The sequence below is a fragment of the Leptodactylus fuscus genome, chromosome 5 (assembly GCF_031893055.1).
Source record: "Leptodactylus fuscus isolate aLepFus1 chromosome 5, aLepFus1.hap2, whole genome shotgun sequence".
Lineage (NCBI taxonomy): Eukaryota > Metazoa > Chordata > Amphibia > Anura > Leptodactylidae > Leptodactylus > Leptodactylus fuscus.
The window spans coordinates 175,205,781-175,229,338 of record NC_134269.1 but is presented as its reverse complement, the minus strand read 5'-3'; the positions used below and the strand labels follow the sequence as shown (position 1 = coordinate 175,229,338).

Genomic DNA, 23,558 nt, shown 5'->3' with positions numbered 1-23,558 from the left:
GTCTCCTGGGGGAGTTAAAAAAAAAGTCGTAGAAATAAATAGATAAAATGTTTAAAAATTAATGCAAATACACCCCGGACATTTTCTTCCATAACCAAAGTAAAACACGATGGAGGAAAACTTCTACCATATTGTTTACATTACAATCAATGGGAACGGACACAGACAGAAGGGGCTATCTAAATCCATTGATGGAAAAATAAAAAATAAAAAGTTTTAGCACTTAGAAGATGGTGACAAAAAAAGCAAAAGATTCTTCTCAAAAAGTGTTTTTATTGCATAAAATTAACTACACGTAAAAGACATAAATAGATTAGTTATCTCTGTAATCATACTGACCCGCAGAATTTAAGTGTTATTTATGCCATACGGTGAACGGTGCAAAATTTACGGTTAAACACACAATGCCAGAGTTAGTGCAGATTTTTTTTCTATCTCCCCAGAAAGAGTTAATAAAATGTAGTCAATAATCAAGCCCTTACACAGTTACATTGATGGAAAAATAAGGAAGTTCTAGGTTGTAATATGCAACAATGAAAAAAACAAAAGCAAAACTGTTCCTGAGGCCAGGGCTCCATATTGCAGACTTTCTGTGAAAAGCCATGCGGGAAAACCGTGATGCATTGTCGTCGTGGGTTTCTCGCAGTGCTTTTTTGCTGCAGAATGCTATATGGGGCTTTAGCCTTAAATTTAAAACAGTATACTACATTGTGAGTTGGAACAAAGTGGAGGGAATTTATTAAGACTTGGGTTCTGTATGCCAGTCTTAATAAATTCCCTAGCTGGTGTGAAATGCGCATGAATTAAGAGCCTGACACTCCGGTGCACTGTGCCAGAATTTAGATATATACGCCAGCCAGGAACCGGTGTAGATTCAGATATGGCTTCCCTAAGAATTTTGGAGTGAGTATAATAAATTTGTCAGGCTGAGACATATCCGCTTAGCCTTCATCTCCTCCCACTTTCATAAAAAGAGGCGAGTGGTGCACAGAAGGAACAAAGTGGGCCAGAAAACCGGAATAGATGGAAAGCACAGAAGCATGTAGAAGTACTGTATGACCACTCCAGTATATTGCATATTTCATGTTTCTTTGTCAATGACTTTGAACAGGTCTAAGTTGTATTCCAGTTTCTGGTTTGAAAGTTTCCGGGGTGTCGGCAGCCGTGTCAGATGAGTCGGTCGCTGGAGACAGTGGAGTCTATGAGGCAGCCACACAGAGGTACTGCAGTCTGTACTGAGGCATAAAACTAAAGTACTTGTTATCCTTCACATCTGCAGGATCAGGGTCTGCGACTTTCTTTAGTTTTCAGAACACTGCTTGCTGTGCATATATATTTTCAAAGGCTGAAAACTTGTAGAAGTTTTATCCAACGGGCACAAGATTCTGATGTGAACTGTGTCAGATGAATAAAAACTGCTCAACCTCCAGATATTATAACATTAAAAAAAAAAAAAAATGATAAGGCTTCATTCACACAACCATTTTATTCCGAAGTGTGGTGTCCCTCCTGGAATAATTCTAATGGGTTCATGCATATTCATTCTTTTTCCACAAACATTAAAGTCTTTAGATCCAAGAAAATCACAGACAGTACATAGATGCGGTGCAAGTGCTGTCCATTTTCATGGACCCAGAGACATAGAAATCTATACTGAAGAATAATAATAATTAATAAAAAAATAAAATGTCAATCTGCTTTGCATGGACGAGAAATATGGATATGGCCACACGTTGCAGAAATACTGTTTTTGCTGTAGGTTTGTTTTTTAGCAAAGCTTCAAATAGAATGGGGGAATATATAGGAAGCTCCTATGTCTCTCTTCTGCTAAGGCTAGGTTCACATCTGCACTGGGATATCAGTCATTTAGGTCCACCACGGGACCCAAACAATGGAGAGCCCGACTGCTATAACAGCGGTTACCCGCGGACACTGGAGGAGTCTATAGACTGTAATGGGGTCTGCTGGGTGTCTGCTGGTTTTATACTGAAACCTCGATGCAGGACTTTTCTCACTTTCTCTCATTTCTGGCTAAAAGTGTGGTCTCAGCCTAAAGGGATTTTCAATGCAATGAATTGCAGATTTGCAGTACACAGAATGGCCTATATATGTGCAGCTGCTAATGCAGTTCAACCATATTAAAACTAATGAAGTAGTTTCTTTTTTTTTGTTAAAAAATAGACAAAAAAAAAAAACATCTAAATAAAACACGTTACACAGAAATGTAGTAAACAGACTGGATAAAGGTACAATCCCTTCCCATTTCCATGTATGGCAATTGGAATAATCCCTGGATCAACATCCTAACACAAAAAAAACTTGTAGTTCCCATAACTTGTGATATATGTGCTTTGAAGAAAGACATCCAGGCCCCTCTTACTGAAGTCCCATCTATGACTATGGTAAAACCTTTAATACTCCAGACACAGAGGATGCTCCTTGTCACAGTTACAGGCCTTGGTATAGAGAGATATAACTGTCTTTATAATCCGCCCATCCCTTTATTACTTTCACCTTCATCACCAATTCAACTATTTTCTTCCTATAAAGAAGTGCCCAAAATTGTGCTTAGTCTTCCACATGTGTTCCGGCCAAAGATTTTTTTTATAGAGACAATACTATATCTCTTAATGCAGCCCCTGATATTATTTGCTTTGCCTTGCTGATCGCTGGGGGTCGCACATTTATGGGCTATTCTAAGGAGGGATTATTAGAGTTATTTTCTGGAAATGTCCTTTAACCTTATTTGCATTTTTCTTGCTGTTTTAGGCAGATACTGGAAAATACAGATTGTGATGGTGATGATCCAGAGAGCCTGGGTACAGCCAGGATCAAGATTGGGATGAAGTAAGGATAAACACGTAGCGGAGATGTCTGGAATATTTTTTTTTCTAATGGTATACTAAAGCATGAAAAAGACCATGACAACCTTAAAGCCTATCTCTTCCCAAAGCTTACTTGTGGTTCTGTATATTCATATTTTCTTCTGCCTTATATGTATACAGTACTTGTCTTGCAAAGCCAATTGTTGCTTCAGAATCGCTCTTCCTACTGGTACTGGGCATAGGAAGAATGTCAGACATTGAAGACTATGAATTCTTGTTCACTCATTTTCCAACCTATGTACTTCCAGTCACTTTCCTACTTCCGACCTTCCTCATTTTCCCCACTTTCTGGGTCTGTTAGTCACATTGTACATGGAGAGCTGAGAGTGATCTTGACTTTCAAGCGGTATAATTATTGACTTTTACCAACCACTATTCTCATGATACACTTGACATAAAGGAGAAAACAAAACTATTTGCTACTCTATAAATACTCCTCCAGGCCTGCTTCAGCAGTCACCAGTCTCTCTTCATTTTCCTACAGTTGTGGTGTTCAGTACAACCATGTGAATGCTGCGGTCAGTCATTGGCTTTAGCAATGATGCCAGCGTATATGGCACAAAACCAATGACTTTAGCAGACTCATGGATGTATGGCATGTCACCACCATAAGAAAATACAAGAACGTGCCCATTGAAGTCAGCCTAGTAAGTCATGATCTCACCAGTGGCCAATTGGTTGCAATGTACAGGATAAGGACAGTGGATGTGATATGCCAATTCTTATCCACGTGCGGCTACCACAACCTGCACTGTATACTAACCTGCTAGTTTATGCTGCAGGGCTTCCCCCATGGCTTTCACCTTTTGAAAATGCAAGAGGTACTCCATAACAAGTGATAATACTACACAGGAGACCCTCCTCTATTATATTGGAATTTCCTAATAGTAAAAGTAAATGGGTTTTCTAATCCATCCATTACAGTATTATAGTTGGATATTTGAGTGCCAGGTTTTATCTTTGGATTGTATAAATTTTCATTTAATGTTTTTTTTGTCTCATCCAGGTACGATGAAAAGAACAGGCAGTTTGCCATATTTATTGTGCAGCTTGATAACTCAGCTGCTTTGTTGCTTCAACAGGACCAGAAAGTGTAAGTGCAACAAATTCTTATAATTCAGACATTTTTAGGCTAACATTGCTAGTTGTCAGGCAGGTACATGAGGAAGGTGTGTACTATAATGGACCAGGCCCCTCCTAGATGTAGTCTCCCAGTACTCTGTGAGCCACACATAGCACCGGGCTGATCAGAATCCTGTTCTATTTCTAGTGAAATGTTATATAATAATTATAAGTCGCTGTACACATCACACAGAGGGACGTGCCCCGACATAGATGTTTACAGTGTAGATGTGGAATGGAGATAACAAGCACCTTGATGGCTATAACACTGTGCGGTACATCAGACTTCTACATCTCATGAAATCTTTCATTATTCTCTTTGATCTGTTTATTGAATATACAGCAAGGCCCCTTATGCAACTCTGCTTTACAATAAAGAGATACTAGATCACATTTTTAAAGGGCATGCAGCATATACTGTATGTAAGCATATACTTTCTTCAAGGTTATGTGTAGGATAAAGCTGCGTTTCTTCCACCTGCCTTTGTAATAGCAGAAACACTATGAACTTCTTAGAGCAGAGATGTACAGAAACTACAAACTATAGAAGGATTACCTTGTAACTTTAGTTTTTCCTGTTGTGTTGAGGGTTGTATGGTGACTGTAATATACTTTATTACCCGATCTAACTTCCTAATAATTATAAAACAGGCCGTAACGTTCTCCTTACAACTTTCACCACTTTTGCAAAACAGTAAAGGACTATTCCTATTCAAGACTTTAAATCCATATGGACAGAATATATATCACAGATGTCTGATAGGGTCTCCCACCTGCTTTAATTGAGGAATACTGTATATATGAGGGTATTTTCCTGATTTTTCTTTAGTTTATGGGAGTGAACACTTTCTATAAGTACAGTGTAGACTTCTGCATGCATGTAAGGAGACATTATCTGGCCCAACAGACAGTCAGTGGACCTCCATTCTCTCAATACATAGATGTATCACAGAAATGAAACTCTCGCCCATCAAATGGCTTAACCTGCGGATATGCCATACAAATATCAAACAGGAATAGCTTTTAAAGGTGAACTCTGAGAAAACTGATCTACTGTGTTATGTGCAGGATCTAAGAGGGACGTGCAGGATACAAGGATTCATAGCAGAGAGAAAATCCTAGTCATGCACTCTCCTCAGACATACACCAGGTGTAATACAGTAACAGCATTGCTGGAACCCCTTGAGAGATGTGTCTTGTTGGGCTTTTGGAAAATGGAAAGATATGTGTGTACAGATTGTTAAGAAGTCTTCGAATGCCCAATGTGAATGAAGCACGTGTACTGCATTCACTTTTATGGGATTGCTGGAGATTCTCATTTCAGACCTGTAGACTCTAAGACAAGTCCTAAAGAATTAGATTTTAATGTGGCGTGTTACAAAGTTAGAGTATTACATGTCTTTATACCTTCCTTCAATAACTATTTTATTTTGTTATCCACAGATACATCCGCATTGCTGTTCTTCCCTGCTCTGAAAGCACAAGCTGTTTATTTCGGACAAGAACTGTGGATGTATCAGACATTCTGATGTACAACGAAATGTTTTTGGTGCCAGTATCCCATGCAACTTTACGTCAAAAAACTTTGAGAATCGATGTCTGCCTATTACAAAGCAAATGTCGAGAAGAATGTCTGGTAATTTTTATCTTATTATAACATAAATCAGATATTACAGTAAAGCAAAAAAAAAAAATCACATTACAGTTTCAGTGCAGTAGGTCACAAGCCACAACAGATGGTCTTAGCATTAAAAATGAAAAGGAATAAATCTAATTATGGGTTAGATAGCTCACGCTATTAGCAAACAGCGGCCAGCTACTTTTATTCACTTGAAAAAGGGTAATACCTGAAACGCTTAGTGCTTGTTGTTTTAGTAAATTTTGTCCTGTTTTCACGACCTACGGATTCTGACGCATTATATGTTGAAGCGTGCGCATTGTTCTAACCCCTCCCATTTCGTGCACCGCCAACCCTGATGGTCCTGTTTACATTTTTCGTAACACATCGTTGACGTAAGGACAAAGTCACTGCTACCTCAATTTCGGATTTTATAATCATGTCTATTTGGCTGTTGTGACAATGTAAGGAGCCAGTCAGGCACTCTTACCCAAATATTTCCACTTGTTTAAGCCTACTACACAATATGATGCTCGGTGTCACTTCCGCTTTTTTGTATATGGCACAAAAAGGTCCTCCCAGTGCTGTAACATATCAACACATCACCATATGAGTGTGGCATCCTCCTACCAATTGTGTCGTGTGAACACAGTAAGATTCCCAGCCCTTCAGGGACAGATTACTTATACATGAATGGCTTAGAATAATAGTGGCAGTAGTCACATGCTCAGGAGACGGAAGAGGAAGAAAGCAGAGCTGGAGAAAGAAAGAAAGTAGGATGCTAGAATTTGTAGTCATTCAGTTCTTTTTTGCTATAAGGCTCTCCTGAATGACCAAAAAGCTAATGATGTCTTGGGGTGGCTGATGGCTGCCATACTCCAGTACAATATCAAGAAAAAGGCAGACTAGTATTTTTTTTTTTTTTATACAAGCTGCATGATAAAAAAAATAATATTCTTTGAAGATGAATGCACTCCATTTTTAGTGGGGAATATGAACGGGATCAAGTACATGGTTTATCTTAAAATAAGTTTGTATTTAGGTCATATTTTGCCTCCTCAAAAACCAGCTCTTTGAGCTCTTTCCTGAAGATTTTGAAGGGTTGTGCTTTTTTGTGGTGTTTTTTGCTCCTTTTAAACATTCTGAGTTCCTTAAGGCAACATATGGCATTGTACATTCATATAACTAAGATACAAAGTAACTGGATCAAACAGCTGTGAACATGAATACTGCCAAGGGTTAGTTCAGGCTATGAATATTGCTCAGACTTCATCATCAAATGAATGTTAATGATCTAATATACAATCTTTTTCATTTCATTTTACATACATAAAATACATAAAACCACAGAGTCAGTAAGGTCAGCTGGGACTCTTCATGGTGCTCACATGGGTAGTGCATTTATCAAGGCTAGAGCAAAGGAAGATTGGGGAATTACTCATGGCAACCAGTCAGATTTAGTCTCTTATATCTTGTTTCTGTGTAAAATAAAAATCCATGATCTGATCGGGTGGGCTCCATCTGTATCAGTCACTAAATGTCACACAAGCGTATACACACATATACAAACCGGTGTATCCACTTATAATCTAGTCCAAATTTTGTTAGGGACTTAAAGAGGATCTGTCACCAAGTACAAAATGCTAAATGACATACTCACATTATAACTACCATGTCCACAATATATTTGCCATTTGTCTTTTAATCTGTTAAAAGATATAACACCCAGTAAGTTTTATATAAAGTAGCTCCTGTTCTCTGAGAAAAAATAAAAAGTTCCTGCTACCTTGGAGAACAAGAGCAAACTTACATAGAACATTTTAGAGGTTATATCTTTTGAATGAGCAAAATTTAAAAAAACACACACCAAATTACTTAGGGACCTAGCAGGAGTCAGATAATGCATGGCATTTAGTCTTTTATACTTGGCGCCAGGTTCTCTTTAATTTCTTATTAATCCCACTCAATACAATATTGTGGCATGCTAACAAAAACTTTGAAAGGCCCCCAACTCATAATACAGCCACTGGATGGCGACTCATATTGCTCCATGATATAATATTGTCTGGAAAATCTGGTCTTCTTGACACACATGACCAACCAAGAAGTAAGTTACGAAATAACACTATACAGATTTCTACGTACAGGTAAAATATATATATTATACACACACACGTGGACTAAATTGTTGGTCCCCCTCCTTTAATTAAAGAAAAACCCTCAATGGTCACAGAAATAGCTTGAATCTGACAAAAGTAATAATAACCAAACTACATTTTGACAACCCATAAAGTTTCTGGGAGAATGTCCTATAGACAGATGAGATTTAAAAAATATATATATATATATATATATATATATATATATATATATATATATATATATATATATATATATATATCGAACTTTTTGGCAAGGCACATCAGCTCTATGTTCACAGATGGAAAAATGAAGCATATCTTGAAAAGAACACTGTCCCTACTGTGAAACATGCAGGAGGCGCTGTTATGTTCTGGGGCTGCTTTGCTCCATCTGGCACAGGGTGTCTTGAATCTGTGCAGGGTACAATGAAATCTCAAGACTATCAAGGGAGTCTAGAGAGAAATGTGCTGCCCAGTGTCAGAAAGCTTGGTCTCAGTCACAGGTCTTGCAACAGGATAATGACCCAAAACACGCAGCTAAAAACACCCAAGAATGGCTAAGAGGAAAACATTGGACTATTCTGAAGTGGCCTTCTATGAGCCCTGACCTAAGTCCTATTGAGCATCTTTGGAAGGAGCTGAAATGTCTGGAAAAGGCAGCCTTCATACCCGAGACAACTGGAGCAGTTTGCTCATGAGGAGGGGCCAAAATACCTGCTGAGAGGGGCAGAAGTCTCATTGACAGTTACAGGAATTGTGTGATTGCAGCGATTGCAACAAAAGGTTGTGCAACAAAATATTGAGTGACTGAACCATCATTTCTGTCCAGGCCTTTGTCATGAGTTTAATATTTTTAAAAATTTAAAAAAAAAATTAAAAAAAAAATTAAAAGCAATGTCTGACTTTCATATGTTCATTTTCATAGAATTTTTATTTATTATTATTTGTGTCAGATTCAAGTTATTTCTGTGACCATTGTAGGTTTTTCTTTCATTAAACGAGGGGGACCAACAATTTTGTCTGTGTGTGTCTGTGTGTGTATACACACACACACACACATTTATACACACACACACACACACACACTTTCCTTCTATATACACATAGAAACACACACACACATGCAGTACATTCATGCACCTGAGCATACACACGTAGGTTTTGTACTTCTTTCTTAACTTATTACTCTTACAAAAAGACATTTTCGATGGCATTGTGATACAATGAGACAATATCTGTAAACTGTCTTAATTTCAAAGCGTTGTCACTTTGTCACATAAAATAGCAAAGTGAGTTCTTAAGGACCATTGTGATAAGCAGACATATTCTGTGGGGGCCGTGTCGGCCCTCAGATAGGAAGTTCAAACAACGACTTTGATATTTATAGTGCGATGCATAATACATGTCCTTTTAATTGGGTGTCTTTTATCTTTGGTGTTGAAAAGCACAGATTGGCTCTGTGGTTGCCATGGCTACGGCTTGATGTCTTTTCATGCTTTGTCACATTTTGTACACAGCAGCCAGAATGCATGGCTTAACTTGCAGGACTTTCTCCTGCAATGACGCTGGGGCAGAGTCTGGAAGTGTGGTCACGTGGATTTTCTTGATGAAAAAGAAAATGAAGAAGATTTCCAGATTCATCTGAAGTCTTTACCCACATATCATAGTCTCAGTGCCACTTTCATTGGCATTTCTTAGGTTATGACATACAGTATATTTCTTCACCTTACTGATGTTTTTGCCTTTATTTTACAGGCCGGAGCTCAGATCAGTTTGGCTGATGTCTGTAGGTCTGGAGAGAAAGAAGTTCGATGGTACAACCTCTTAAGCTATCGATACTTAAAGAAGCAAAAAACTAATACAAAGCAAAGCTTGAGCTGCACAGAAGAAAAGACTGAAGAAAACCCTGTAAGAAAAACTAGCATAGTATAGATTTTATTATATTATTATTACTTTTCACAACCATATTACAATTGCGTTGAACTTGATCTTTTGAGGCACGTACTGTTATGGTACTTGTACAATAGAAGAGCCAAGTCTGCTCCTCCTTATTATAAGATGTCTTGGTAGGATACTTCAAAGAAATGTAACTTCCCTATCTTTTCATCACTATATTTCATACACCTCACACTGGGGCTGTTGAATAGCTCCTGGGCTTTGGGGACGCTGCTATAGATTTTTCTTAGATGTTAATCCAGTTTCTCTTATTCACACATTGGGGCTCTTCCTCTTCTTTTACTGTATTGTCAGTATGGTGACACCTCCGACATATCTTGTCTCCTACTAGAACAAGGGATTGGAGATATTGAAATCTCTTATGCCCCAATCCATCCAGCAACTGTGGTCGGTGACAGTCAAGAAGCCCCATACATATGTAATGGTCATGGATACCAAAAATATATAAAACATAAAAGAAAGTGTCCAAAAGTACATGATAATATTCTGCCCTGATACTGACACTAATAATAATGTACACAACAAATGAATTCACTTTTCATGTGTGCTAAGTATATAGTAGTCCCCAGAGGTGTAGCATGCAGCTCCCGGGCCAAAATCTGTGATGGGGTCCATGTGCTATCCATAATACTAGTGTATTCCTATGTTGTAGAGAGGTATTTCGGCAGCCTCAGTGTTCTGGGCCCAGTAGCAATCACTACCTCTGCAGTCCCTATAGCTACGCCCATGGTAGTCCCTCAGGTTATACACACAATGTCACAGACACTAATGGTCTGCAACATTAACATTAATGGCAGGAAGAATTGTCATTGAAATGAATGGGGGATGGAATAATGCTGCCTGGCCTGTGCGGAACTGACAAATTCCAAGTGGATTCTGCAGAAGATTCCGTAGTGTAATGTGGTTAAGTCGAAAAATCAGCTTCAAACACCTGATGCTGAATTTTTCTGCTAGTAAAAATTTAGAATGAACCCTTATTGAATAAAACACAATATGGCTACTAACTACCCTGAAGAAAGCAAACAGCTATTCTGTTATCTTCTGTTACCACCTTTATTACTGAAAGGGTACAGGGGTGTTCAGGAAATGTTAAACATGTGCAGGGGCTTGCTGGGAAGTCTGTTTTATGACTGTATAAGCCTTTACACATGATGTCCTATTGGTTTTTCTGTTTCTAATAATCACATTATGGCTTCAGCACATTTTACACTTGTCTGAGGCTGTGGGCATGTACAATAAGAAACAGTCTGCCCCTCTTCTTTATCCATTACTGATACTGTTCCAACATTCTGCCAGGAGTAACTGTGCAACAGCAAATAGCTGAAACAGTTCAAGTGACTGCAAATGCATTGCATTATGTTTTATAAGTATATAAAAGACTTACATGTGAGATTTGCAAAATGTTCAGTCTTTGCACAGAGCAACAGTTTCCAGAAATGTGTGGAATTTGTGAGGAGAATCAGCCCCTCCCATCTACATTCACTGTGTGAAGACAGAACAGAACCTCCCCATTAACTCATTATGATCCCGTCTTGTGTATCTAATGTACATATGGATGGACCTACATTTGCGGCTCTTGGCAAGCAACAGGGAACGAACTGCAAATTAGCTTGAAGGGAGACACCTAGTGATAAGAACGTTAGAAAGCTTGCTCTGACAGAAAGCACCCACATTTTTTTTTTAAAGTGCATTACATTTAGATCTAGAATCAAATGTTCTATGAAATGAGACTAAGTTGTCTGAAAAGTCAGTGACCACTAAAATATATGTACCGGTTGCCTGTCTATTAGAGCCTCTCTACAGTACTAGGCGGTACTTTGCCAGGGTGAGCTGAACCTGTAGATACCAGATTAGGCTGGCTCTACACTAAATTTCAGTACATTACTCTATATAGGACCATGAAAAAGTTTTGTAGATACTAGTATTTTACTTATAGAGGACCTGTCACCAAATCTGAAAGCCCAATGGCATAGAAGCTGTACAGAGTAAGATTTAGAGTAAGATTTACTTCCAGTATCCATGGTGGTCTAGAGAAAGTATTTTGTCAACATACCTAGTGGTCTAGTGGCTATGTTATGGTTTCAGATTTGGTGTCCAGGGGGGTTAGTCAACTCTCCACATTTCAGTGTATCCTGGAGGATGAAACAGAGAGGACTGTGCATATGTAACTGAGGAATCACATAGTTCTTGCTATGATTGGGCACAGAATTTCATGGAGTATACTGTGTAGTCTTTCAGGAGAAAGCTCAGAGTCTACAAAATAGGAGCGGCCTTTGCTTGAGTGGGGGAGAGCATTGAAGCAGCACTGTCTTGCAGCTTAAATGTAATAGCGAAGACTAGGTAAAACAACATAGCCCCGTGGAAGAGTTCATATTAGCCGAAAAAGCAGGGCTGTGGAGTTGGCAAGCCAAACTTCCAGCTTCTCTATTTTTCAACACTGTGACTGTTTCTGATAAATTCTTATCTATGGCAAAGCAACTTGTGTGTAGCAAAGCAAGAAGCCTCAGAAGCAGATACTTTCCCATCAATCTCCTCTGCCCAAAGTGACAAATAGGACCTAACTGTGCCAATTCCTTTAGACAGACAAGACTTAGACTGCCCAGAAAATGATTGACAATGTCTAGAAACAGTGTCAGAAGAAATACATATCAGCTAGAGCTGGCAGCATACTTTACACAGGACTGATGCTAATGAAGCAGAACCGTGGCTAAAAGAACATCTGTCGCTTCTTCAGCACTGCGGTAAGGATGAGTCCAGTGCTGAAACCATTGCAAGAAAACACCAGGCTTGAGAAAGAGATTTTAGCCTATTCCACGTCAGTATGGAAGCTTGGAAAACAGACTCATACAGACTCGGCAGAGGTCCTCTTTAAAAACCCAATATTAATGATACCATAACAGAGGAATGGGAAACAAAAAGGATCCAATGACACTGAAATAAACAAGGTGACTAAATTGAAACACAGATGTGCAGAAGAGGTAGAAAATTCTTATCAGAATCTTGTAAAGAATAGAAGAAAATTTAAGAAGACATGGTCATCTTTATCGATTGTATATAGGGCCTTAGTCTGAGAGAACATTAACATTTCTAAATTACTATAAAATAAGCAACAACTTATGGATCTAATTTATTATTCAAGATTAAAAGTTGTGTAATATAACTTTTAATAATCCTTGTATTTTTAAAGGCAGAGTTGGAGTCTTTTTGCTCCAACTTTAACTCCACCCAAACTGACTCCAACTGTAACTCCTTGTCTCTGACTCCTCAGACCTGCATGAGAATATAGTTGTCCTTCATTATGCCCTTATTTATTTATATACACAATATTTCATATTAACCACATAATTATTACTGTCTTTGTTTTTTCAGGACTCATTGGCTGCTCTTTTGGTACAAACAGTTGCTGAACTTGAGGATGTGGAAAAATGTGAAGACACTGGACCATATGAGGATAAAGATATCATCTGGTAAGTCTGATTGTTCTTGCCAAGTTATTTAAAGGGGTTATGCCATGGATGGATGGGGATCTAACCACCGAGATCCCCGCCAATCCTGAGAAACAAAGAGTCCTTTTCCTCAACTGAACATTCAATCTAACCACAGTCAGGCCGAATATAGGCATGACTGGTGGCGCAACAGCCAAAGTACAAGCACATCCTCAGCGATCATGATAATGAATGGAGTGGCAGTCGAGCATGCCCACGAGTGCTCCATTGAAATGCTATATAGAACTGCCAAGAATTGCTGAGCACAGGGCTCTGGTTCTCTCTGCCAGTCCCATAGACTTTAAATACAATTTCATTTAAATGGGGAGGCATTAAACTCACAACATTTGTGTTTGTCACTGGGAGTACCAGCATTCGGACTCTCTCCGAGTGAGTTTTAAACTTAGGACAACTTCTTTAATTTTACTTTATTTAAAACTTTTATTTTCGACATTTTTCTCGTGTTCTTCTAAATTTGTTGCAGGAACTAACAAAAATGAAAAATGCAAGTCTGGAATATTTTTAATGGCTTTTTATTTACTTTAAAGTAATACTCTGTCTCCCTGTGTTTTGCTTTGCATCTTAAGCTGGCAAAACCCAGAACATTGTTAGATCCGGTTTACAACTTAAATTTTTGATAAGTTTAAAAAAAAAAAGTGTGTAAAAGACAGCAAAACAATTGCGTATCTTCCCTGATCAATACATTGTCATGTTTCTGTTATATTTAATGTGTATTCTGGTGTAATACGTGCCTAGAACTGACTTGGAATGAAAATATAAAACATGTTAAACCCAAAGGAAGAGCAATGCACAACAAGAGCTTTTTTTTAAATTTTTTTATTGTTGGACCAAATGTTTCAGGTAATCTAAGATTGAGAAACTGCTCCACCTGCTGGTGAATGCAATAAAATACAGTTTGCTAATATATATTTGTTATACATTAATGCTATTGTATTTACTGTATATTTTATAGTACACAGTATAGTGTTACATATATTCATCCCTTCTACTTGTGGCGTTGCAGCAGACATAATACTATTCATTCTATCATTTTAAGGCATGAAGGTTCTGACACAATGCAGGATGAAGAAGCTGGTACAGACAATGAGGATGATGATGACTGTGATGACAATGTACAGAGTGAACATGAAGACTCCGATTTACAATCTGCAACAGAGACAGACCCCATCAAGGTGAGGAGAATATAGTGAACTAAGCCATTAGCATGCACGTGATATAGTGCGAGTTGTGTAGGACTCCAGTCATGTTAACTGCCGTTACTAAATCTGCCCATTATGGCTTTTTTTTTAGCAGTGTCATTTCCTGTTATCACCAATTAAGATCATAATGTATATTATAATCCTATCCAAAAATAATATATAAAATGATAATGTATATTATAACATCCAGACGACATTTTTCATGCAAAGAGACTAGCGACGAGAATACATGGCCAGAGTTATCACCCATAGCAAAAAATGAAATAAAAATCGCGGTTTTCTTAAAACAGTTTTTAAAATTGAGGAAGGCTGTGACTGGTTACTATAGACAAAATGTTATACATACACATATATAATATAATTATAATATATATATATATATATATATATATATATGTGTATATGTATCTATCTATCTATATATATCTATATATATATATATATATATATATATATATATATATATATATGTGTGTATATGTATCTATATATACACACACACACATATATATATATATATATATATATATATATATATATATATATCCTATTAATATGATAAAGGTGAAAGTTTGTGAGTTTGGATGTTTGTGGGTTTGGATGTTTGTTCCTCAATCACACAAAACCCGCTCCACAGATTTGGTTGAAATTTTCCACAAACATAGTCACTACACTCGATTGCGCAATAGGCTACTTTTCGTCACAATAGCGCACATACGTTTTTCCCAGGACCCCCACAAAACCCAAACTCACATCACTATCTCTGCAATCTCACATCACTATCTCTGCAATCTCACACACTTTGGACCATAGCAAGCCACAAAATTCATATTACCCTCTACAGCAGAGGTCAGCAACCCCTGCCACACGTGCCAAGAGTGGCACTCACTGGCACACCAGCAGCACAGGACCTGCAAGAGTTAAATGAAGTCCAAGCGTCCCTTCATTGCTCTGCTAGAGCTGAGGCATAAGGACACTCCTCTTTGAGAGGGGCGCAGGAAACCCAGGGGGTGGAGCTTAATCGCTCAGGTCTGTGCCTGCTATAGTGATTGCTCCTGCCGTCTGAATCCTGCAAAGATTCCCCGAGGAGGACAGGAAGCTGCTAGCAAAGTGAAACTGAAAAACACACAGGTACATAGGATTACTATTCTCATTAATGTCAGGCATTTGGGGTTATTAGTTTAGTCTTAGTAACTCCATGTGCCTCACATTAATAGGAATAAACCCCATCATGTCCCTCATATTAACCCGTGTGCCTCACATTAATAGGAATAAACCCCATCATGTCCCTCATATTAACCCCTGTGTGCCTCATATAAAGGTTACTAATATGTGAGACATGGAGGTACTAATAAAAGACCTCAATAATGAAGATACTTAATTATTACCTCCAAGTCTCTCACATATCAGTCACTCTTACACAGGGGTTAATGTGAGGGACATGATGGGGTTAAGTGCTATTAATAAGAGGCGCATGGAGTTACCAAACTGTCATGCACAGGGCCAGACTTTATGTTGCTTGCTCGAGAGTATCCTGTGCCCAAAACTTACATGTACTGGCGGAAAATAACACATCATACAATGTCGTATATCCAAGTATATTCACTTGTAATACCTCTGTCCCAAAGACACTATGTACAGTTTCTCACAACACCGTATAGCAGCTGAAATACAAATTAACCTCAACACAAAAGTCTCACGTATTCTCAGAATTAGAGCAACAACAAGATACAAAGTTACATTTCATATCCCATACCTTATACACAGTACGAAAGCCTTACCCGTGCCTGTATTTACCCACTTCTACAATCACTGCAGACGAAGTCACGGGTACCATCTAGTGTATATATATATATATTAGTCCCTCACAATGCTGTCCATAAAATGTCTCAGCTCTGGCTCCGTCTGCTGAACATTGACTTGTAAATTAGGTGTTTTAAGTCATGGGGGTAGAAAGCTAACAAACAAGATAAACTCTTCCCACCCCAACACAGGCGCTCCACGTCTCAGCATAGGGGGCTGTATTGGGGTGCAGAGAGCTTGGCTTGCTCCATTACTTCTGGTCCCCTTTCACTTGAAGCAACTATTCTGAATATGGAATAAAAAAAATATTTTCAGGGGATGGGGTCACTACTTTGGGATGATTAAATCATGATGACAGCTTCCCTACCACCCTACCACCACGTATAAGAGGCTCTTATTGGCATAATAAACATACAGTTTTTTCTAAGTATAAGCTTGATGGCGAGAAAGTATACGGCCGCCTCTATAAGGGAACCAACTTTAGCATTTGGTCACTATATAGGTCAGTGTCAATCTAAAAATGCAGGTCACCTATGACAAGCAGTGATATGGAGCAGAGATCTGTATAATGTGTTCTTTATCTTTTTTTTTGTAACTACAGTGACATTTTTTTGTTTGCTTTTTGGTTATGGGTTTCAATTTGTGGGGTGTAATGGAACAATTCTGCCACTACACCATTTTGTAAGCCTTTTTTTTTTTATTGCAGGTTGACAAAGAGACGAACACAGAAGGGGTTCCTCAGTCCGCCACTGTCGTCCGCCCAAAAGACAAGAGAGCAGCCAATCAGATGCAAGCACAATTCCTAAGAGGCAGCACCATAATCCGCTCCAAGACCTTCTCTCCCGGGCCCCAGAGTCAATACATTTGCCGTGTAAGGAAGAGAGGAATATAAGAGCTGTACTGATGTCAGACTGCTGTATTTCTAAAGCACAAACAGTTGGTGGAAATCTGTAACATATGTTCATTAGCATTTGTGGCACAATATTTTCCACCCATGGTTTGCATCTCAGGGGGCCATTTAATGTTACACAAAATTATTCATGATGATGAGGTCCTATCTACAGGGATTTGTCTGAATATCTTGTAGGGGGCTCAAATCTGTTTTGTTAATAACCATATTTATTTGCTTCTTTGTGACTTGTTTAGTTGAACCGCAGCGACAGTGATAGCTCAACACTCTCCAAAAAGCCGCCTTTTGTAAGAAATGCTATGGAGAGACGCAGCATGCGTGTGAAACGGGTAGGTTTATTATCTTTTATGTACAAAATACAATACTACCTCAGTTTGCAGTGGGGGCGACCTTTGTATTTGATATATATAGTGGACTGGAGACCATAACTCTGCGGAAAACTCATGAAGCTACCAAGTATTGTAAATAGTAAAACGTAAAGAATAAACCAGCAAACAGCTAAGGCTCGGTTCACACCTGCGCCTGGTCTCTGCTGGGGGACTCTGTTCCTCATTTCTCTTTAAAAATGCAAAGAGAATATTCCTGCAAGGAGAGAGGGCGGAAAATGGGTGGACCCCATTACAGTCTATGGAGTCCCCAAACAGATCCCCCGAACAGAAACCCGAACGCAGATGTGACCCTAGCGTAATACAGTTAAAGCAAATCTCTAAGTTTCCACACAGTCCAGTAAATCACATACTGTACATTGAACAGGAAGACAGAATACTTTACCCTAATGTAAGGTAAGAGGAAAGAGCTTTTCATGGCACAGGTAAGTTGCAGTAGTCAGTACACATAGCATTGGTAGATCAGCACATTGCAGATAGTACGGGCAGGGATATAACTGGGGCTCCATGGCAAAACTTATATGGGACCCTGCTCTACCATGACCTGAAGCAGCACATTATGAACTTGAATAGTGCATGATTATTTTGGACTCATTTACTCATAAGAATAGCAGAGTCATTTTACAGTACAGATAATTCACACAGTGATGTCACAGTATCAGGATAATGCACACAGTGATGTCACTGTACAGGGATAATAAGCATAGTGATATCACAGTGCATAAATAATGCACACAGTAGGGCTTAGCAATGAAGCATAATATATCCAAAAATTTAAAGTCAGCTCAGATAATGGTTGTGAACTTGCTGGTATAAATTATTTCACATATTTTGCATCTGTGCTATCCTGCTTCACCTGCCATTGACTATATCATGTCACTAACTGTACACTATTCAGTCAAGATTGCTGATATGTGACTAACCAAAGTTAGTGGTATATAAATAATGGGCATGACATATAAAAAGGGAAGTGTCCTCAAATAATCATCCATTAATCATAAGGTAAAGTAAAATAATTAATCATGATTTTGATTTAGGTCGTTTTCTCCCAGCCCTAGCACACAGTGATGTCACAGTATTAGGACAATACACTCAGTGATATCACAGTATAGAGATAATATACACAGTAATGTTACAGTACAGGAAAAATGCCCACTATGACATCATAACAGAAAGATAATGCACATCCAAAAAGATCCATGTGTATACTGTGGCGTCAGAAAGTAATATGAAGAAAGAAATGGAGGTGCACTCACTTTTCCATATCCCCTTCTGTCATTCACAGTTATCACTAATAGCACCCTTGGTCTCAGGGAAAATGGCCCCCTTAGTTTTGAGCTCACAGCAGCTGCTATGTCTACTACCCTGGAAGTTGCACCCATAGCAGTCGTTTATGTAGTACAGCTAGAGATCGGTGCAATACATGTAGTTTCAGCAGACAACAGTAAATGTATTGCAGGTATTTAGCAGTACAGTATGTATACTATGTAGATAGCAGCAGAGTACTGGTAGTATAGTGTAATAACCAAAAACGCAGGATTTCAGAAAAAGGATTCAAAATTTGTTTAGTTACGCTTTAAATAATATGCAGCCTACATTACCCATTCTTATATGTATGTGTTTTCCAAAACAGAGGAACATATTACATTTGCTCTGCTTAAGTCCTATTTAAAGAGGCATTCCCATAACTCTTGTTCTGCAGCCTTCAGGCTCTGTGCTCTCTTCACTTCCTGGATTTCTCGGCACATTGGTGGGTGGGGTTTCACTTGCTCTGCTATCTGCTATGTTTGCAGTCAGTAATGAGGGATTGGTTGTAAATGCATTACCACAGTATAAATCTGATGTGGAAACTGATGTAGCAGAGCTGGATTTGAGTCAGCTTGCATTACATACAGCGGTAACGGACTCCTTATCTCAGCCCTTATCAGCCAAATTCAATTAAACCGGCTGATAAGTGCAAAAACCCGAAAATAGACAGCACAGTAATCCTGGAGTTCTCACCTCCCCCCTCCCCTATCTGAGGAGCTCCATTGCTTGTCAGCCCCATCCTCTCCCAAAAAAAAACCCACCCCCAGAGCAAGCAGCTACGCCACTTGGGAAATGAGCAGATAAGCCCAGTGGCCACAGAAACATATAAATTAATAAATTAAGATAGCAGCCAAACAAAGCAGTTTTGATAAAACAATGTATTTAGGAAAGGTCTTAAATCCACATAAACTAGCGGTATAGATAAGATGCTTTTCATGGGACAACCCCTTTAAGGGTAGTAGGCAATAGATCCATGGCGTAGAACTTCTCTCCTTTTTTATTAGCACTGCAGAATCTCTTTATGCAGCTTTACTCTGCTCCTCCATGCCTCCTGCTTGTAAGAGCTGACAGGGATAATACATTTCTCTGCTATTTCTTAGCATTGCATGTAGAGTCCATGTTAATCCAGCAGCGAGAGCAGTGTAATTCAGCATTTTATAGGATACACATGAAATTCTGCACATGACAGAACTCATAGATAGCAGAGATGTCCACTGTGAGTCAGGTAGGGACTCACCTTCTCTTTAGTGTTGTGCTCCTGGTCTCTTAGATGGACAGGAATGAAATCTTCAGCAGTATTTTATATATGGAGAACATCCAGAAGAACTACAAGTAGAGGAGTCTACAAACTGCCAAGAGGGACTGACAGAGCCTGATAGATTATTGTTATTGACCGTTTCTATTATATCTAACATTTTTCATTAGGCATCTTTTTTCTTTAGTAGAGTATTTAGATGTTTAGTATAGTTGTAGGAAACTGTCAAGAATGGTAAAATGGAGACAGTTTCTCTCCAGCTTCTTAAAGGTTAATTCTTGGTATATTATTTTGTTAGACTCAGACAGCAGTGGGAATTTTGGAAGGCTTTTGGCTCTGTATTAGTACAGTGATTCCTCAAGCATATCAGCCCCCTAGGAGTATGTCATAAATAATTCATCACGCCTTGTCTTAAAACTTTATGATAAAATAGAAAATGGGAGCAGGCTCACAGCTGCATATTTATTAATGTTCAAGGAGGTTAACACAATACTTTTTTTTTCTTTAGAACAATGGAGAAAAACAAATACTAGACAGAAACTGTGATGCGTTTAGGACAAGGGCATCCACTTGGCATTGGTCCCAGTGCTATAGTCATCTACCCATATTAGATTTGCTGTCACTGTTTTCTTATGTTTATCCAGAAACACTGAAGCGTGTCTGGTCTAAGTAAAGGGCATAAGGATTGCACCAGTGGATGGTGTTTTGAGTGTCATTTGTTATGTTGTTTTTAGCGCAATGTGACAGTACAGTACATACAGTATATGTGATCACTGTGGTATTACAATCTATAACTGATAGTGTATTCATTGAACAGCACCTGATTTATTATTTTACTATGGCAGGACATATGCCATATCTACCAAGAATTCGATCAAAACTTATTGTACAGTATTGTCCAAAATTGTCCTCATATTAGTAAATCAAAATCTAAAAAATTTACAAAGTTTTTTTTTTCTTACATATCCAGTGCAGCCATATTACTGTAGTTGCCACCTTTTGTGTTTATTTAAAGTGAAACAGTTTTTCTTGACTGTGTTTAAAAATATTTCAAGCATCAGAAGGTTATAAAATATCCAGGCTACTTAATAAGTGTTGGACTTCCAACATGTCAGGCCCGGATCACATCTGCGTTCGGTTTCCGTTCGAGGACCTCCCCGTACGGAAACCTAAAACGCATTAGGTTATTTAAGGATCGGATTTACAATTAATGCCTATAACCCATTACATAGAGAGCGTCCAGCGTTACATTACATTATGTCAATAGAAGTTATGTCTCATCTAGCGGGATATTACTTATATGAACTTTTTGTGACATTTCAGAAGGGCTAAGATCTTGTCACTTGTACGTCTTTTCATCTTACAAAGTATCTGCTAGGAATCAGACTCCAGACGGAGACAGTTCACCTTTTTGATCAGTGACTATAAAGCTTGCAGGGCCTGGTAAATTACAGGTGGACCCATTATTAATTTATGTTGTAGCAAAAGTTAAAAAGCGGAATAGAATAAAAAGGTTTTTTTCTGCTGCCTTGGGACTTTCTACTTCAAATAATAACTTTGCATTCCAAGAGAGTGTCGCTTTTAATTCAATATTTAGAGAGAATCTACAGTCCAATAAGAAAGAATAACAACAATACCCAAGGGGAAAGAACCGGTTTTAGTATATCTGTATTACAGCTTAGCCTGTAGTTACTGCACAGTTAGAATTCTAAAAAAAGGTCCTTTGGATATGGACAGCTGTCAGTATAGCTGTCAGATCAGTAAGATTTACATCCTCTATCATGTATAAATTGATATAACACTATGAGCTTATTATTATCATTTATGCCAGCAGTCGGCATCATTTATAGCTCAAATCTACACTATGTAGGATTGAAGTCTCTGATGCATGAAGGGCAGGATATACCTAATTCATTCAAGTGGTTGGCTCAAGTTTTAATGTTATCCCCTATCCAGTGGATAGAGTCAGGCTGCTGGGACCCCCATTGATCATGAGAACAGGGATTCCATTTTCAATTCTACTTTCGATTCATTCTTGGAAGCACCGCCGCTGGAGACAGCCGAGCGCTATACTCAAGTGTCTACAGCAACTCCGTAGACAATTTATGAAGTGAGACTCAGTGGATTGGACCACCAATTCCAGAGGTCAAACCCCAATGATCAGCATGTTATTCCCTGTCCTGTGGATAGAAGATAACATTTTGGGCAAATCCCTTAAATGAATTAGGTGCATGTTTTGCCTTCCACTTGCCAGAAACTCATATCCTTGGTATCTTAGATCTGAGCTATAACTTACACTGATTGTTGGCATGAATCCTAATATCACAGAAAGATAACTAACCCTTTTAGGTTTTAGAACTTAAAGGGGTATTCCCATGTACAGTTTTTTTTAAATTTTGTAGATAATTAAAAGTTAAACATTTTTGCACATATAAGTAATTAAACATTTTGCAGAGTTTTAAAGATTTTCTCTAAATATCTTGTGGTCACAGTCTGTGGTCTTGATCGGTTGCCAGTGGATACGACCATGAATGCAGGAACTTTCTAATGTCAGACAATCAGCCATGATTTCTTTATTGTGGCCGGGATATCTTCTCATACATGTAGTGTCCCTGCCTGATATCCCGGCTACAATAAGAAAATCATGGCTGGGTTCCTGACAAGTCCCAGATCATAGAAAGTTTCTGCATTAGTGGTCGTAACCATTGGCAACCAATCAAGACAACAGACTGTCACCACTAAGAAAGTCAGAGAAAATCTTTAAAACTTTGCAGAATTTTTAATTACTTATATTTGCAAAAATGTTTAACTTTTAATTATATACAAATATAGATATGATTATGTACATGGGAATACCCCTTTAATTGCTTAAATTGGGCATCTATTTAAGACATTCCCTTGACAGGGGATATGTCTGGGGTGACCCTGCAAGATAACTAATTGAACTCTAGTAAATGGCGAAGCCCATTTGGCTTGGAGATTCAGTGATTAACCTTGTAGCTTCCAGTTAATAAAGTAATGCCATCATAAGACAATGATTTAAAAGAAACACTCCAGTGTCCTGTGTATTGTATCTTATTGTGAAGTTATGTGCTCCATTCTAGAGCACAGGCCTCCTCTCTGCTTCTCCGTGGCACACAGTGATGAACTGCAGCTTTTCAAGACTTTTGTTTGCATGTGGAGATATTGTGCTGAATTGGATGCAAGACTAACTGGAATTCTTAACTAACCTGGAGATCAGTTACTTGTGAACGCATTATATGTAGAGCTCTCATTCCAGGGAAACCATCATGCAGACATGATTCATGCGGGCAGTGTGCGGCAAGAACACGGAACCCATTATAGTCTATGGGGTCCGTGTGCTTTTACAGCACGGCAATTGCATTTGTATTTCGTTTGGGGGTCTCCATGCGGACTCTCCCCAGACAGAATACAAAAGCAGATGTGATCCAACCCTTATGTTTTAAAA

The 23,558-nt window shown here is 38.5% G+C and overlaps 1 protein-coding gene across 1 annotated transcript in view; it reads left to right on the top strand.

The window, feature by feature from the left end:
• WWC1 (WW and C2 domain containing 1) overlaps positions 1-23,558 on the top strand; it is a 97,844-nt gene that overhangs the window by 69,501 nt on the left and 4,785 nt on the right. The window contains exons 12-20 of the mRNA XM_075274740.1: positions 1,112-1,220; positions 2,770-2,847; positions 3,892-3,978; positions 5,451-5,643; positions 9,522-9,674; positions 13,092-13,189; positions 14,265-14,400; positions 16,937-17,101; positions 17,377-17,469. Coding sequence (XP_075130841.1) covers positions 1,112-1,220; positions 2,770-2,847; positions 3,892-3,978; positions 5,451-5,643; positions 9,522-9,674; positions 13,092-13,189; positions 14,265-14,400; positions 16,937-17,101; positions 17,377-17,469 — 1,112 coding nt within the window. The remainder of the gene's footprint in view (positions 1-1,111; positions 1,221-2,769; positions 2,848-3,891; positions 3,979-5,450; positions 5,644-9,521; positions 9,675-13,091; positions 13,190-14,264; positions 14,401-16,936; positions 17,102-17,376; positions 17,470-23,558) is intronic.